General features: G+C 39.7%; 1 protein-coding gene across 7 annotated transcripts in view; it reads left to right on the plus strand.

Moving 5' to 3' along the window:
* Window positions 1-15,397, plus strand: part of Hecw1 (HECT, C2 and WW domain containing E3 ubiquitin protein ligase 1) — a 492,247-nt gene that overhangs the window by 395,988 nt on the left and 80,862 nt on the right. For all 7 annotated transcript variants that reach the window (XM_008836284.1, XM_008836287.1, XM_008836281.3 and 4 more), the window contains one exon: window positions 3,114-3,248. In XM_008836284.1, the coding sequence (XP_008834506.1) occupies window positions 3,114-3,248 (135 nt within the window). The remainder of the gene's footprint in view (window positions 1-3,113; window positions 3,249-15,397) is intronic.

Raw genomic sequence — 15,397 nt, forward strand, 5'->3', positions numbered from 1 at the left:
TGGAAGAGTATACAAGGAACCTAGGGGATAAATGGAAAGAAGGAGCTCAAGAGAGGTAGGACCATAGGAGAAGGGTATTAGTAAGGGAGAAAGGGGGGAAATGGGGGCACCTTAAGTGGGAAAACCATGATGGAGGGGTGAGACAATGCAAAAGATAAATAATGTCTAGCTAGTTTTGAAAAACAGAGGAAGCCATATTACTCCTACAACCTACTGACAAATTATACATAGTAGATCAAGAAATATATGTCTAGGTAAGGTTTATCTGAGAACAATTGGTCTTTGCCCAAGATTTATCTACATGACACACAATAATTAAAAGTACCAAACTGGTGTAACTAACCTTCTTGGATGTTTAACAGACATACTTTGAGGACTATACTAATTTGTTCAGAGGGACATAAAGGACAGTTTTTGCTCCTTGCCTTCCTAGGTCGACTACTTCCATGGGACTATGAGCATCTCTCAAAATGTCCTTTAATTGTGGTGGGTCACCTGTCCTCTTGATCACAGAGGCTGAGGAGACCCCATGAGATGGACTTGAACCAGTGTCCAGTCTACAAAGAGGAGATCAACACAGAGGAATCACTTCATGCTTCCAAGCGAAGCAAACCATGGTCCAGCAGGACCCTTGACTTATCTTCACATAGGCAGAACGGGTAAAAGAAAGGAGCTAGGGGCTCCTCCAAAGCCCATGTGCCCCCAAGGAACGGATCCTCAAACAACCTTAAGAGTAAAAATAAATTGGTTTATCTGGGCCAACTGTATGGCCTTAAACATCCAAAAAGGAAAGTATAACCAAAGATTAAAGACATCAACATAGTTTCTTAAGAGTCCATTTGCATAGCTAAAGGCAATGCCAGAAAGGAGATACCTTCTTTTGAGTTGTTGGCCAGGGTGGCCAAAGGGACTCCCAGATAGTAACCTAGCATAGAACTGGGAAAATGAACAGCACACCCCAATCTTATCTAAAATATCTAAAAGAGTACTGACAACTGATTGCTGCTAGAAGAGGAACACCTGACCCTCCTAAAACAAAGATCTCTAGATAGGCTGACTAGATTCACCAGAAGGGCAAGTAGTGGGGAATGGCTGGGGGTGCCAACAACACAGCAGACAGTAGCAGGGATATCAGAGTATAAGGGCTCTAGTGGTGGGAGGGAGGCTATGGGAGGGTGCCATCTGGGAAGTGGGTATATAGTCGAATAAGATGGTTTGGGATGTTCTGTGTGATACACACACACACACACTCTCCATTTCATTTTAAATTGTATTATATTTGAGGAGGAAGCATGGAAATTTACATCATGCTAATTAGTAGAGGTGATAAACATTACCACTGAAATCTACCCGATGGACTTTATAGACATACACAGGTGCTAAGGATCCAAGTGCAGCCGATTATGACTAGTAATAATCAAATACATACAGATTAGAGATGCATGCACCAACATCTCAGTGTTAGAAGCAAAAACAATGAGTCTTTCTGCAAGGAACAATATATTCTAAAATGAAATGGAGATCTTTTTTAAAGGTTAAAAGACTCATTCAATTTTATGTCTTACAGGGCTTATACTGAGTTCAATATTGTATAACTGTATTAACTCAATTGTGAACCTAGAAACTTGCACCCACTTGTGAAAAGGATGTGCTCTTGCTCTGTAGTGTGTTACTGAATATGTTAAATCTATAGTGAAATGCTTCTTCTAATCATGTAGTTATTTAAAAATTTTTTCAATGATTAAAAGAATGGAAAAGTCTAAAAGAAATGGATGAATTTCTAGATGCATGCAACACATGAAAATTAAACCAAGATGAAATAAATAATTTAAACAAATCTATAACTAGCAGCAAAACTGAAGCAGTAATAAAAAAGTCTCCCAGATAAACAAAGTCCATAGTAAAACTTGTGTGACTTTTCATAGAGATCTTTAAAAGACTTGTTTAAAATATCTAATAATTGAAATTTTATCTCCAAATAATAATTCCCAAATCTATGTAAAATTTTCTACCAATGACATTAAAACTATCTAAAACTAGAACTGATTTAGGTTACCTTAGGTTAGCATGTCTTCCTTCCAAATTATATTTTGTTCTAAAGAGAATGAATAATTGATCCAGTAATACTAAAGATTTTGTTTACAAAGTTTTTCTTTTTATGAGTTTTAATTTAAATTTAAAAAATAACTTTATTATATGCATACAGTAATTAGACATGCCGCAAAACATTATGTGCAAGAATGTTTATTGAAGCATTCTTTTAAAACCGCAAAAATTTAAACATGCAACAAAGGATACTGAAGTTATACAACTATCAAACTTTGCACTTTGCACCCATTTAATTTTGTGTTAGAAGAATTTTAATAACTTGGAGAAGTTCTCATGAAATTATGTGAAAATTTCTCATCACAAAATTGTAGATTCTAAGATCCACCTAAAGAATGCATAGATCTTCATATTCGGCCACGGGAAAAAGAAAAGACTAGGGGGAAATACCAATACTTTGGTAGTTATCGCTTTAGATTGTGTCTTTAAGATAATTTTGGGTGTTTTCTTCATTTAACCATTGAGCAAACGGATGCTGAGACCCTCTTAGTCCTCATCTAAGTAGATGAGTTTTGAGTAGATTTAAAATGGTAGAGAAGAGGGAGGGCCAGAAGCAAGTATGGTGACTGAGATGGTCAGTGTTAATTATCATCTTGACCGAATCTAGAATCACCTGGGACATGACCTCTGGGCTTGCCTGTGGAAGATTATCTTGATTGCCTTCATTGAGGTGGGAGGACCCACCCACTGTGTGACACCCTTCCCTGGCTGGGATCCTGGACTGTATAAGTGGAGAAGGTGCTGAGAAATGGCATACACTCACTGCTCTCTGTTCCCTGATTGCAGGTGCAATGTCACCACTTCAAGCTCTTGCTGCCTGACTTTCCCACTATGATGGATTGTACCCTCGAACTGCGAGCCACAATTAACCCTTTCTCCCATCAGTTGCTTTTGTCAGAGAATTTTGTCAGAGCAACAGGAAAAGAAACTAAAACAGTGACTGTGTCTGGAAATACCCTTATAATCAACTCCATCTCTCACGGAACACTTTCTCTGTCTGTCTGCAGTCTTTCTTTGTGGACCACAACAGTCGAGCTACCACTTTCATTGATCCCCGAATCCCTCTTCAGAATGGCCGTCTTCCCAGTCATCTGACCCATCGACAGCACCTCCAGAGACTCCGGAGTTATAGTGCTGGAGAGGTATGTTCTCATACCCCCCAAACAATTGTTCACAAGGACATAGTCTCTGTTCTTCTCTGGAACCAGAACAGTTTCTTAGTTTCCATGATTTAGGGTTCTTAGTTTCCATGATTTAGGGTTCTCCATGAGAGATGGACGCATAGTATATTATGGTCTAGAAGAATGAGAGGCACTGTGCGATGACCATTTAACTCCTGAGATCTGTCTCAGACTAACCTTCTTTCTTTTGTCAAAATCGCCAGTCCTAAAATCTATCTGGTGTAAAGGAAACTGAAAACTTGGTGATAGGAGAACCCTATATACACTATGGTCAGGAGCTTTCTAAGAGTCACACACAAATTCTGCCAAGACAGCAGAATTATTAATACTCGGTATATGTAACTGACTAAAACTTGAGTCTCTCCATAAGATTCTGGAGGACCCTTAGTAATAAACCCATAGACTAAAAAGGGGAGGAAGAAAAGGAAGACAATAACTGGGAGAAACTAACCAGGCCCCATGAGTACCCACTTTCTGTCCACTTCCTGTACTCTCTTCCTTGACTTTTATCATCTCGCTCCACTCACCATACTTTCTGCTGACCATAAAGGGTTGTTGCCTTTCTGAAGTATCATAGTCCTAACTTTCTAAATTAAACCCTGTACCCATACCATTGTTCTCCCATTTTTGCCAACCAAAACTCAAAAGGGAGGTCTTTTCTACTTCCAATCCAATCCAATTCCTAATATTATTATAGAAAAACCCTTTTTCTTTCATGACTGATAATTTTAAAGTTTCATAGACACCGCCGGAATCTCAGAAGTGCCATTTCACATAAAAGTTTATAGCAAGGTTAAAAAAATGAAAAAAGTTATACAAGAAGCACACTCACATATCTGTATATCTTGAGATGTATATGTGTATATATAAAGAGAGAGACAGACTTAGGGATCCCAGGTAGACCTACCATGGACATCTAGTGGGGAACTTGGAAGATTAGAATCCACCTAGCAGCACTCCCTCCAGAGGAACGTTGGTTTAAAGGAACTTAATCGTTTGCTACTTTCTCAGGAGCAGGTTCTCTGTGGCTCTGTGTTTCCCACCAAGGGAATTTAGCTTAATGCCACTGTGACAAAATGAAATTTTCTTTCATGGGGACTTCTTGGATGTTACTGTTTTAGGCAACTGATTGAAGACATGTCACATCTTTCCTTCTACACATAAATAAAATGTGTATGGGAGTGTACAAGAAGGAGAAATATATATCCCTAAGCACTATGTGCATGTCAAGACTTCTAGATTTAGACCTATACATAGAAAACAATAACCCAGATTCCCAGCCCAACATGTAGATCTCCCTCCCTGTACTAAGAAAACTGAATACTGAAGACAAATTTGCTGAATATATACATCTCTTAAAATTATGAGAAATCATTTGAAAGTATAAATTTTTCCTATTTGAGGGCCAAAAAGATGGCACTTGTGCTCATGTCTCACAACCTGAGCCATATCCCCAGATCCCACAGGTGGCAAGAGAATCAACTCTGTAGACTTGTTCTCTGATCTCCACATGTGCACCATGACATGTGCCTACACACACAGAGAGAGACACACACACACAAACACACACTATATATTTTTTTAATATCTTTTCTGTTTGAAAGAAAAAAATGTGATCAAGGGTATTACTGACATTATCTGCTGCAAAACATTTTGATATTTTACTATAGCCCAAATAAAGTTCATGTAATATCACTATTAATGGCAAAGTGTCATCTGCATGAACCAACAATATCTAAAAGATTATCCACCGTAATGAAAGGTCATCAACATGTGCTGATCTTTTGTCTACATCCTAATCCATCCTATCCAATGGGTTCTGTCCATTGTGTTTTCAAACCTCACCTATTCCTCTCAGGAGACCCACTTTTCTGGTAGCTTCTTGTCTGACAAGGGAGGAATCAAGACAACCAACAGAGAGAAGCTGAGAGGCAAAGCGTAACAGAGACAAAGGTAGCACACCACAGAAAACCTCTAAGAAGGCAAACACCAGTTTCCTGCTGCAAGACCCCACAGAAAAGTGAATGAGAGGCCATAAAGCCTCTATGAAAATGGAAGGGGGCTAGAGAGATGGCTCAGTGGTTAAGAGCACTGACTGCTCTTGCAGAAGACCCAGGTTCAATTCCCAGCACCCACATGGCGGCTACGAACCGTCCTTAACTCCAGTTCCAGGGAAATCCGAAGCCTTCTCTGACCTCCACAGCACTGCATGACACGGGTGCACTCACATCCATGCAGGCAATACACTCATACACACAAAATAAAAAAATAATAAATATTTTTAAATGGAAGGGTGAAGAAGAAAATATTGATGCTGTTTGCTGTAATATTTTCTGTTTTCAGCTAATGCTTAGTGCATTTTTGTAAAAAGCACTGTGGAATACAAAGAAATGTAGGACAATCCCTGCTCTGGAGAAGTTGGCATTTTATTTTTGAAGCCAGATACAAATACATAGTTACATGGAATTGTTACTTTTAATTTTCAGCTTTACTGGATTAAGAAACGCCTGTCACGTTTGTATGGTGCCTCTTGGTATGTGTCTAGGAGGGCATTTTTAGGGATGGTTAACTGGAGGAGGAAGACCTGTCCTGAATGTAGGTGGCAGCATCCCATGGACTGAGGTCCTAGATAGAATACTAAGAGAAAAAAAAAAATGAGCGTGCATTCATTGCCCTGTTTCTCTCTGCCTCTTGGTCTGGCAAGATGTGAGCGAGCAGCCCCATGCTTCTGCCACCACTGCCTCAAGCTGCCTTATCTTTCCCACCATGATGGCCTTTCAAACCATGAGACAAGATCAAGCCTTCCTCTCTTGCTTTGCTTCTTATCAGGTATTTGGTCACAATGATAAGGAAAGTAACTATTACATTAAGTAACCAAAGAAATCAGAATTAATTGAGTGTCAAGACAGATGTTAGGACAAGTGCTATAAAGTTCAAATGAGACAACAGATGAGGTACCTTTTAAAATAAAATTCTTGACCTAGAACTTGGAAATCAGCAGAAACTAATTACCCACAAAAGAAGAACAAGTGCATAGCACACTTACAGAATAAGCAAAGATACCAAGGTAGGATTTAGAACAATATGTAGGATACAGGTGTGAAGACAATAGAGAGTGCTCACTAGCTGTGGCTTGTGTGCTGGATAGCTTTACTGTCAACTTGACACACCTAGGTTGAGGGAGCCTCAATTGGGGAATTTCCTTTATTGGACTGGCCTGTGGCCATGTCTGAGCGGCATCTTCTTGATGGTGGAAGGGCCCAGCCCACTGTGGGTGGTGCCACCACTGGGCAGGTGGTCCTGTGTTGCATAAGAAAGAAGACTGAGAAGGGGGCAGGGAGCAAGCCAGTAAGCAGTGTTCCTCCATGGCCTGTGCTCCAGCTCCTGCCTCCAGGTTCCTACCCTGAGTTCCTACCTTGGGCTCCTGGATGAACTGTGACCTGGGATATATAAGCTAAATAAACCCTTTCCTCCCCGAGTTGGTAGTGGTCAGAGTATTTTGTCACAGCAATAGAGAACAAACTAGGACAAGTTGGCTTTTGGAAACTTCAAATGCCACATAAAAGAGTCTGGAGTTTTTAAAAAGTACATTGAATTAGATACAAGCTCCCAAATACTTTGGACATTTTTGGCCTTTGGAACAGAGTATGTTGCTAAGAGGCCCAAAGACAGTTTGACTTTAAGCCAAAAAACTGGCTACTTTTCTTTGGGGTCTTTTTACCCTAACTGCCTAGCCAATACCTACCTCCTATTTTTATCACACCATCCTCTGAAGAGGTTACCCAAATTGCCGATAGGGAATCAGGACACAGACTGCTCTGGCTTCTTCCATGATGAACAGGGACGCAGGGTGAGGCAATTGGAGTATCCCAAATTGCATAGCCCTTATCTGTAGAGTGAAAAGAAAGTCCTTGACTGGTGAATAGGAGATGTAAAGTAGAAGTAAAGGAAAGAATAGTTAGCATTACAAGTTCTAGACAGAGAACCAGAAAAAAGTCAGAACAGGGCAAATTTCAAATGTTCATATCAGAGTCCACTGGGATTTTTTGATGAGAGCTTCTAAAAGCATCCCTCTATTGGGTTCCTCCTCATTTTTCTTTTGTCTGCCAAGGCTGGACTCAAGAGTGATGAACAGGATTTGTTTTCAGGCACTTTGATAGCTGTCAGAGTGGCTAGAATCAGTGTCAGTTCCCTCTCAAAGGCTTCTAGAAAGGGGGGGAAACAAATTTAGCCATCATTTTAGAACAATAGTGGGTTGTCTCTCTTAGCTGCAGACCAAGATTTGAAGTCTTACATCTGAGCAGCACTTTCTGCTTAGAAACAAAATCATCAATGAGAAATAATTGTCTAAATAACATTTTATATAGACTTAAGCCTAATGTATGGGAAATGTAATCCCTTGAACTCTTAAAGAAATATACTAATCACTTTAATTCTTGGTTATATTTTCCTTTTGGGTGTTTAAGACCATACAGTTGGCCCAAATAAACCAATTTATTTTTACTCTTAAGGTCATTTGAGAATCTGTTCCTCAGGGGTTACATAGGTTTGGGAGGAGTCCCTGGCTCCTTTCTTTTACCAGTTCCGCCTATGTGAAGATCAGTCAAAAGTCCTGCTTGACCGTGGCTGGCTTCACTTGGAAGCATGAAGGAAATGTTTCTCTGAGTTGACCCTCCTCTTTGTATGCTGGACACTGGTTCAAATCCATCTGGTTAGGTCTCCATGGCCTCCCTGAACAAGAGGACAAGTGACTTACCACAGTTACAGGACATTTTCAGAGATGTTCAATAGTCCCCTGGAACTTAGTCAACCTTGGAGGGCAAGGAGCAAAAAACTGTTGGGTTACCTCTTCAGAGGGGGGAATGTTAGAGGAGCAAAAAGCCCCATAAAAAAAAAAGGAAAGAAAAGATGGGACTGGAGAGATGGCTCAACAGTTAAGAGCACTGACTGCTCTTTGCAGAGGACCAGGTTCGATTCCCAGCACCTACATGGCAGCTACAAGCCATAATTAACTCCAGTTCCAGGGGAATCCGAAGCCCTCTTCTGACCTCTGTGGCTTTGCATGACACAGGTGCGCTCACATACATGCAGTCAATACACTCATACACATAAAATAAAAATAATAAAGAAAGAAAAGAAAAGAAAGAGTACATGAAATTGTCAGAAAAAAAGTGATGGGGAGATATGGAAGGTGCTGGAGGGGAGGGAGTGAGTGTGGATTTGATCAAAACACCTTATATGCATGTATGAAATTCTCCATAATTTTTTTAAAGTTAAAAAAAGTGCATTGAATTATGTGAGGCTTATAATTTTTAATTAAAATGGACTGTAGAGGCCATTTTATTCATTGTGTCTCAACAAGGGAAGACTATTAGAATTTGGAGACAGGACAATTCTCTGATAAGGAATTTCTCTATTATCATTTCAGGACTTTAGCTTTCTGGTCCTATAAGTGCACCACATGTGTGCAGTGCCCACAGAGGTCATTAGAGGGTGTCACAGCCCCTGCAACTGTATGAATAGCTGTTACTGTTAACTGCCAGGTTCTGGGAATCAAACCCAGGTTCGCTGCAAGAGCAGCCAGTGCTCTTGACTGCTAAGCCATCTCTCCAGCCCCTAAACTACAGTCTTTAAAAGGAGACCATGAATGTCAAGAAGAAGAATTTGAGACAGAGGGAAGCCTGTTAGAAGCCCCTGCTACCATCCAGGTATAAAAGCCTTAGATCTGAAGGCGCATATGGTAAAGACTTGGTCCTCAGGATGGCACTCTTGGAAGATGGTGGAATCTTAAAGAGTTGAAATATAGGACCTGAGGATGCCGCTCAGTGGTAGAGTGTGTACTCGGCATGCACAAGTCTGAGAGTTTAATCTCCAGGACATATTCCGCCCCAAAATAGTTGTGCCTACTGGGACAACTTTAAGTCACTGAATTATGTCCCTGAAAGATATGCTCCCACATTAGTGCCACCTTTCCCAGGCCCACAGCAATGGGCCTATCAGTCATGGACTAGCACCTCTGAAACTGTAAGCCCAAATAGATCTTTTCTCTTTACAAGTTCAGCATGTATTTTATTGTGATGGAAAGCTGACTAATGAAAGGCATAAACTCAGGGTGACAGAAAGTAAAAGATAGCCTTGAGAAACTCCAGGGAAGGTGAGAGATGTCGGAGAGTAACAGAGACCTCAGTAAGCAGATGGAGTGGCAGCTCTGCCTTCTCCACAGAGGAGCAATGTATCATTGTACAACACTTCTCTTCTTGGAATTTCAGTTCCTCATCCGCAAACCACTGACCCTACAGTCTGTGTCAACTTCATTATTCTCCATCTGTGTGACTTAGGCCACACCTTAAGTATTGATATACTCTGTTCACCAATATGAACCTTCGGCTTCAGTTAAGCTTAACAGTTGAGGAATTTTTATATATAAATTAGAGTTGAAGATATAATTTAAATCAATTTCTGTGTTAAGGATATCAAATAGTTAAGTTTTTGTTGTTGTTATTTTTGTTTTTTTATTTTGTTTTTTGTTTTGGGTTTTTTGTTTGTTTGTTTGTTTGTTTGTTTGCTAAAATCTCCAAAGGTTATTAACATAAAGGTCGCTAAACAACCTTTGGATTATCCATTACTTCACCTGGAAATTTTTCAGGTAGATTCCTGATAACTTTACCTTTGTCTGCCTTAAAGAAAACCTGGGGCTGGAGAGATGCCTCAGCGGTTAAGAGTACTGGCTGCTCTTGCAAAGAACCCAGGTTCAATTCCCAGCACCCACATGATGGCCAACAACCGTCTGTAAGTCCAGTTCCAGGGGAATTCGACATCCTCTTCTGACCTCTGAGGGCACTGCATGACACGGGTGCACTTGCATACATGCTGGCAATATACTCATACACATAAAATAAAAATAAAAAACAAAACTTTTTAAAAACTGACTTTCCCTCTCTCCAGTTACCAACAGTTTCTCAGCCAGGGCTCAGGCTTCTTGCCCATCTTCCCCTCCATTCTGGGCTTAATTTATTGAGTTCATTGTATATTCTAGATACTAACCCTCTGTCAAATGTATAGGTGGTAAAAATTTTTTCTCATTCTATAGGCTGCCTTTTCTCTAGAATGGTGGTAGCCTTGCTGTACAGAAGCCGGCCCCATTTATCAATTGTTGGCCTTAATGTTTATCAGGGTCTCATTCAGAAAGTCCTTTCCTGTGCCTATCGTTCCAGTATACTCCCTACTTTCTCTTCTGTCAGATTCGGATTATCAGGTCTTATGTTGAGGTCCTTGATCCGTTTAGAGTTGAGTTTTGTGCAGGGTGAGAAATAGGGATCTAGTTTCATTCTTCTACATGTAGCTATCCAGTTTCACCAGCACCATTGTTGAACATGCTGTCTTTTCTCCAATGTGTATTTTTGGCCCCTTTGTCAAAATCAGGTGGCTGTAAGTGTATGGACTTAAATCTGGACCCCATTCTATTCCACTGACCAATTTGTCTGTTTTCATGCTGGTACCATGCTGGTTTTATGACCATAGCTCTGTAGTATAATTTGAAGTCAGGGATGTGATGCCCTCAGCACTTCTTTTATTGTCCAGCATTGTTTTAGCTATCTTGACTTTTTGTGTTTCTGTGTGAAGCTTGAGAATAGTCTTTCAATTTCTATGACAAATTTCCTTAAAATTTTAATGGTAATTACTTTGAATCTGTAAATTGCTACTGGTAGGATGGACATTTTCACAATATTGATCCTACCAATCCATGAGCAAAGGAGACTTTCCCATCTTCTGGTATCTTCTTCAACTTCTTTCTCAGTGTCTTAAAGTTCTTATTATACAAGTCTTTCTCTTCAAGACACAGTTACAGCGCCAATTAGGTGGCAATAGCCTAGAGGGCTGGGGCAGGGTCCTCCAAAAGGCAGTGTATGCTTTAAATCAGAGTCCAATATATGGTAGTTTCTCCTATAGCCAGGATTCATGGGTCCATGAATCAAGGGGTGGAAGTGGGAATGATTCCACTCACTATCACCCCTGGTGACCCACTCGGAAAATTTTTGCTTCCTGTACCCTCGACTTTGCACTCTACTGGCTTGGATGTTTTGGTTCCAGAGGAGGGAGTGCTTCTGCCAGGAGACACAGTAAATATTTCATTGAACTGGAAGCTAAGACTTCCCCCTGGACACTTTGGGCTTCTGATGCCCTTAAGTCAGCAGGCTAAGAAAGGAATAACAGTATTAGGAGGGGTGATTGATCCAGACTACCAGGGGGAAATTGGACTGGTTCTCCACAATGGCAGTAGTGAAGATTATATCTGGAAGGCAGGAGATTCCTTAGGGCGACTTTTGGAACAAGTGGCCCAGACTCTTCAGGGATGAAAGTATGGGTCACTCCTCCAGAGAAAGAGCCAAGACCTGCAGAGGTGCTTGCTGATGGTGGAGGAAATACAGAATGGGTTGTAGAGGAAGGTAGTTACAAATACCAACTTGAGCCATGTGACCAGTTACAGAAACATGAATTGTAATTGACATGAGTATTCTTGTCCTTTTTGGTTAAGAATAGGCTTGTGCGTGTATACACATGTTAAGCAGATACTTGAGTTATTCTTTTTTTTGAATGTGTAATTGAGACAAATGTTAAGTGGTTAAGTGTTGTGAACCTATATGATTATATTGGCCTATGAGACACTAAAGGACTAAGCATTCACAGAAACATGAATTGTAATTGACATGAGTATTCTTGTCCTTTTTGGTTAAGAATAGGCTTGTGCGTGTATACACATGTTAAGCAGATACTTGAGTTATTCTTTTTTTTGAATGTGTAATTGAGACAAATGTTAAGTGGTTAAGTGTTGTGAACCTATATGATTATATTGGCCTATGAGACACTAAAGGACTAAGCATTCCTTGAAGAGCTCATCACCTACTCTAAGATATATAATGCATTGGTCATTGTATGATAGGATAGTTACATCATGTTAGGTGAAATTATGACCTCAACATTGTTTTCATTTGAAAATTAAGCATGACATAGAGAGATGCTATTGGGTGTCAAGTTGGCAAGGGGTGGACTTGTGATGGCTAATCCTGGGTGCCAACTTGACTGGATCTGGGATTAACTGAAATGAAAGAGATCTTCTTGATTGGATCATCTAAAGCTGGAAGACACACCCTAAATGTGGGTATTACCTTCTGATGGAAGCCCATAATAAAGGCCAAGGCAGAGGAGAACCCCAGGCTTCTTGCTGCTTGCCTTCTCTCACTGGCGAGTTTGTCTTGCTGCTCTAGACTGAAGACTAGCTGATCTTTTGGAATTCGTCAGACCTTCAGCGCCAGATTGGGACTACTGAGACATCCAGCCTTGTGGACTGAGTGGCTACGGAGTCTCAGCCTCTCCAGTGTGGTGCAGCCATTGTTGGACTACTCAGACTCTATCCTGTGAGCTAAGCTGATAAACCTCTATACATATATATTCATCCTACCAGTTCTGTTTCTTTGGAGAACCCTGACTAATATACTTGGTCAGATTTATTACAAGACATTTTATGTTTTCTGAGGCTGTGGTGACTGGGATCTTGTCCCTGATTTCTTTCTCAGCATATCTCTTGCTGATATATAGGAGGGTTAATTTGGTGTACTGCTACTAAAGTACTGAGTTGAATGTGTTTATCAGCTCTCTGAGTTTCCTGGTGGAATCTTTAGGGTATTTTATACACAGAATCATATCAACTGCAAATAAGGATGGTTTGATTTCTTCCTTCCTAATTTGTATCCCTTTTATTTCTTTCAGGTGCATCACTAGATTATTAATATGTGATCTCTCCAGTTTTTAATGTAGACACTTAGTGGCACAAACTTTCCTCTTAGGACTCCACTGTATTCCTCAGTATCTTGTATTTCCATTTAATTCTAAGAAATTTTTAATTTCCTTTTTGATTTCTCCTTTGACCCAATTTTCATTTAATAGTATGTTGTTTAGTTTCCATGACACTGTGTGCTTTCTATAGTTTCCGTTGGTGTTGATATCCAGCTTTATTCCTTTGTGGTTAGATAGAATACAGAAAAATATTTCAACTTTCTTAAATTTGTTGAGACTTACTTTGTGTCCTAGTATGTGGTCGATTTTACAGTAAGTTTCATTGGCTGTTGGGAAGAAAGTCTAGGTTTTAGTATTTGGGTGTAATGTTCTGTAGATGGTCTGCTAGCGCCATTTGATTTATGGTTTTATTTAATCCTAGATTTCCTCTGTTTTGTTTTTGTTTGAAAGACCTGTATATTGGTGAGAATGGGGTTATTGAAGTTACCCATTATCACAGTGTTGGGGTCAGTCTGTGGTTACAGGTCTAATAGTGTTTTTTTTATGAAGTTGTGTTCCCTTCATTTGCATTTGGTGTATAAATTTTTTAAATTGCAATTTTCCCTTTAATGAACATGAAGTACTCTTTCCTGTCTCTTTTGACTAGCTCTGGTTTGAAGTTCATTCTGTCAGACATTAGAATAGTTACATTTGGTGTTTTCTTGACTCCATTGCTTGGCATATCTTTTTCCATCCTTTGAGATGATGTCTATCATTGATGTTAAGGTGTGTTTCTTGAAAGCAGCAGTGAGTCCTGTTTTTTCAATCCAATCAATTAGTCTATGTCTTTTTATTAGAGAATTGAGACCACTAATGTTGAGGGTTATTATTGACCAATTTTTATTAATTCTTTTTATTTTGTTGTGGTGGTGGGTGGTGTTTTCTTATACCTCTTGTAGTTAACTATTCTGAAATTGTTTATTCATTATACTCTTTGGGGTGTGTTTAATCTTATCTTCAGACTGAAGTATTCCTTCTAGTATCATCTGTGGATCTGGCTTAATGGACATAAATTCCTTAAATCTGTTTTTAACAGGAAAACTGTTCTTTCTTCTAAGATTATAACTGACAATTTTGTTTGATATAGTAGTCTGGGCTGGCATCCGTATGCTTTCATAACTTGTAGGATATTAGTCCAAGCCCTTCTATCTATTTGGTGTTCTGTATGCCTCTTGCACCTTAGCAAGTAATTCTTTCCTTAGATTTTGGAACTTTTCTTCAATGATTTTGTTGAAAATATTTTCTGTGTCTTTTCCTTAGGTTTCTTCTCCTTATTTTATTCTATGATTCATGTTTGGTCTTTTTATGGTGTTCCAGGGGCCCTACATGTTCTTTCTGTTCCTGGATTATTTTAGATTTAACATTTTCTTTGACTGAGTGATTCATTTCCTCTACCTTGGCTTTGAAAGTTGACATTCTCTCTTCCAGATGATTCTATTTATTGGTGAGGTTTTCCTCTGAGTTCTTTGTTTGACTTTCTGAGTTTTTCATTTTGAGTTTTATTTCAGTTTTGCTTTTTGCAGAGATTCTATCTCTTTATAAAATTCTAATTTCATAATGAAAATTGTTTTACTTATTTTGTGCAGCTGTTTGTGTTTTCATGGTCTTCCTTCAGTCTTTTGTTCATATTCACTTTGAGTTTCCTTGAACATATTTAAAATTTCTATTTTTAAATCGTTATCTTATACATCAGCTAAATTGTTTTTCTCCAGAAACATTAGAATAGGTGTGGTAGCCAGATGTGGTGGCACAGCCTTTAATCCCAGCACTCAGGAGGCAGAGGCAGGTAGATCTCTGTGAGACTGAGGGCAGCCTGGTCTACATAGGAAGTTCCAGGCCAGCTATGGCCACAGGAAAACTGTGCCTTAAAAGGACAAAAAAAATTTTTTTAATTGGGCTGGGGAGATGGCTCAGTGGTTAAGAGCACTGGCTGTTCTTGCAGAGGACCTGGGTTCAGTTCCCAGGACCCACAGAGTGGCTAAGAAATGTCTGTAATTCCAATTCCAGGGGATCCAACACCCTCTTCTGACCTCTGCGGGCATTGCACAATACAAGTGCACCTACCCACATGCAGGCAATACACTCATACACATAAAATTTTAAAATAATAATAATAATAAATAAATAAATAAAACACTTTTAAAAGGCCAGGTATGGTGGCTCATGCCTTTAGTCCTAGAACTCAGGCTGCAGAGGCAGGTGGATCTCTGTGAGTTCAAGGCCAACGTAGTCTACATAATGAATTCCAGGCCAGCTGGGGCTACAGGGAGACCTTG

This window comes from Nannospalax galili, unplaced genomic scaffold, assembly GCF_000622305.1.
Source record: "Nannospalax galili isolate Female #2095 unplaced genomic scaffold, S.galili_v1.0 scaffold54, whole genome shotgun sequence".
Taxonomy (NCBI): domain Eukaryota; kingdom Metazoa; phylum Chordata; class Mammalia; order Rodentia; family Spalacidae; genus Nannospalax; species Nannospalax galili.